The sequence below is a fragment of the Cyprinodon variegatus genome, unplaced genomic scaffold (genome assembly GCF_000732505.1).
Source record: "Cyprinodon variegatus isolate N-32 unplaced genomic scaffold, C_variegatus-1.0 Scaffold613, whole genome shotgun sequence".
NCBI lineage: Eukaryota > Metazoa > Chordata > Actinopteri > Cyprinodontiformes > Cyprinodontidae > Cyprinodon > Cyprinodon variegatus.
Window position 1 is genome coordinate 391,508 of NW_015151066.1, and position 2,432 is coordinate 393,939.

Here is a 2,432-nt window from a genome sequence, read left to right on the forward strand (position 1 = left end):
GCAGGCCTGTGGAGCGATATTTTCTCTCTAGTTTCCTAGCATTTTGCTTCAAAGTGCGCAGCTCTGCATTAAACCAAGGAGCAAGCTTTCTATTTTTAACGGTTTTCATTTTCAAATAGTCCAATCAGGGCTAACAGACGCAGGAAACAACAATGGAGGTTGAGGCACATCACATTGCTAAGCAGAATCATCACTGGGAATGAGGGAGGGAAGCTAGTGTTTTAATCAATGTCTGAAATTTCATGATTACGGAGGCCGTAAGGAGAGACGCGGTCTGCTCATGCGCTCTTTGTTATCTGAGAACTGAGCCAGAACTGAACCACACTGATCCCTACTGATGAACTGGTTCCAGTTTAACACAGTTCGGTTGTGTCTGGCTCGGTCCAGTTCAGTATTGCGTGCCATTTACACTCAACAGTGATCTCGGGTTACCTTGCTCAGACCGATCTCAGTACGGTTTCAAAAGGTTAGTGTAAATGGGGCTTATGTCTCTCAGCTGGCCTGGGAGCACTTCAGGCTTCCCCAAGCAGAGATGGAGAAGGTGTCTGCTGAAAGGAAAGTCTGGAAGTCTCTGCTGAGACTGCTGCCCCCGCAACCCCGTCCCCGATGAAGCAAAAAACGACAATGCCGATTTGCACAATCTTTCTTTTCAAATATGTTAATAAAATATGTAAAACCTTTACAGGCAGCGGAGTCTCATTGCTTTTTCAACACAAAGTTAGTGAAACAAATATTTCCAGAAGGTTATATTTATATAGTTACTTAGATCCAGTGGCAAGACATGAACCCCTAACTCTGTACAAACTTGTCCTCTGAATGCAGCCCACAGAAAATAAGATTAGAACAAGGTAACTTGTTTGCATACCACAGGTTACACTTTAAAATAAAGTGTGGATAAACATTTCTTTTATAGAGAGTAAAAATATAACAAGTAGTGAAGAATACACATGAAAAAGTAACAGAAAATAATATTTTTTCTCAAAATTAAGTAAATCTAAGGAATTGCATATAAACCTTAACTCTATACCTCTTGTTCTGCATCTGCTGCTCTGAATCCATGCAGGTATCTATTGATGGCCATGACATCCGCTCTCTTAACGTGCGCTACCTCAGGGAACTGATAGGGGTGGTGAGCCAGGAGCCCATCCTTTTCGCCACCACCATCTCCGAGAACATCCGCTACGGCAGACCTGACGTGACACAAGAGGAGATTGAAACTGCTACCAAGGAGGCCAACGCTTACGACTTCATCATGAACCTTCCTGATGTAAACTCAGACTTTTGCTACCATTTCAGCCACATTAGTAATTAACTAGAAATATTATTTTGGTCTAATGTGGTGACCTTACCATTCTGAGCAGAAATTTGAGACACTTGTTGGTGACAGAGGAACTCAGATGAGCGGAGGCCAGAAGCAGAGGATTGCAATTGCTAGAGCATTGGTCCGCAAACCCAAAATCCTTTTATTGGATGAAGCCACGTCTGCACTGGATGCTGAGAGTGAGACCATTGTGCAAGCTGCGCTGGATAAGGTACGGTTCCAGGCAAAAGATGGAGTGACTGTTGAAAGTTCTATGGATATTTGTATCTTCCATAGTAAAACAATGTTTGTACACCTGCATTTTTCCACAAACTAATACAACTGGGTTGCACAGGTGCGTCTGGGTCGTACCACTCTGGTTGTGGCTCACCGCCTCTCCACAATCAGAAATGCTGATGTGATTGCAGGCTTCCAGAAAGGTAAAGTTGTAGAACTGGGCACTCACAGTGAGTTGATGGACAAAAAAGGAGTCTACCACACGCTGGTCACCATGCAGGTATACATACATATGGATACATATGTCTCCAGATCGGGTGTTAGAAGGGCTGTCTTTTATTAATTAAACCCCCGTGGGTTCCACTTTTCCTCTCTCCAGACCTTCCAGAAAGCGGAGGAGGGGGAAGATGAGGACGAGCTGTCAGCAGGTGAAAAAAGTCCCATTAAAGACATCATGGAGTCTCCTCTGCTGAGGAGGAAATCTACAAGAGGCTCTTCATTCGCTGCTTCGACTGGAGAGAAGGGAGAGAAAAAGCTAAAGGATGAGGAGGACAATTTGGACGAGGTGACGTTTTAGGTTACGTTTCTAGAGTAATATTTTATTTGTTGATTTGAAAAACGGGGAAAAAATTACAAATCTTTATGAAACTCTTGATACTTAGAAGACATAAAAGCTAACACGTCCTGAATAGGGTTGTCAAAAGTATCGATACTCAAAAAAGTATCGATACTGAAACGTTGTATCCGGATACAATACTCATTTTCAAAAGTATCGATACAGCCATCTAAAGTGCAGAATAGAGGAAAATGCACTTTCTGAACACTGTGTGATTGAATAATTCTGTGCATTTTTCAGTTTCAGACAATAAGACTTTTTTTTCTTATTGTTGTTTTT

The 2,432-nt window shown here is 42.3% G+C and overlaps 1 protein-coding gene across 1 annotated transcript in view; it reads left to right on the forward strand.

Annotated features, from left to right (window-relative positions):
• Positions 1-2,432, forward strand: part of LOC107096292 (multidrug resistance protein 1-like) — a 98,763-nt gene that overhangs the window by 78,633 nt on the left and 17,698 nt on the right. Inside the window, exons 12-15 of the mRNA XM_015392887.1 lie at positions 1,064-1,267; positions 1,362-1,532; positions 1,656-1,817; positions 1,917-2,102. Coding sequence (XP_015248373.1) covers positions 1,064-1,267; positions 1,362-1,532; positions 1,656-1,817; positions 1,917-2,102 — 723 coding nt within the window. The remainder of the gene's footprint in view (positions 1-1,063; positions 1,268-1,361; positions 1,533-1,655; positions 1,818-1,916; positions 2,103-2,432) is intronic.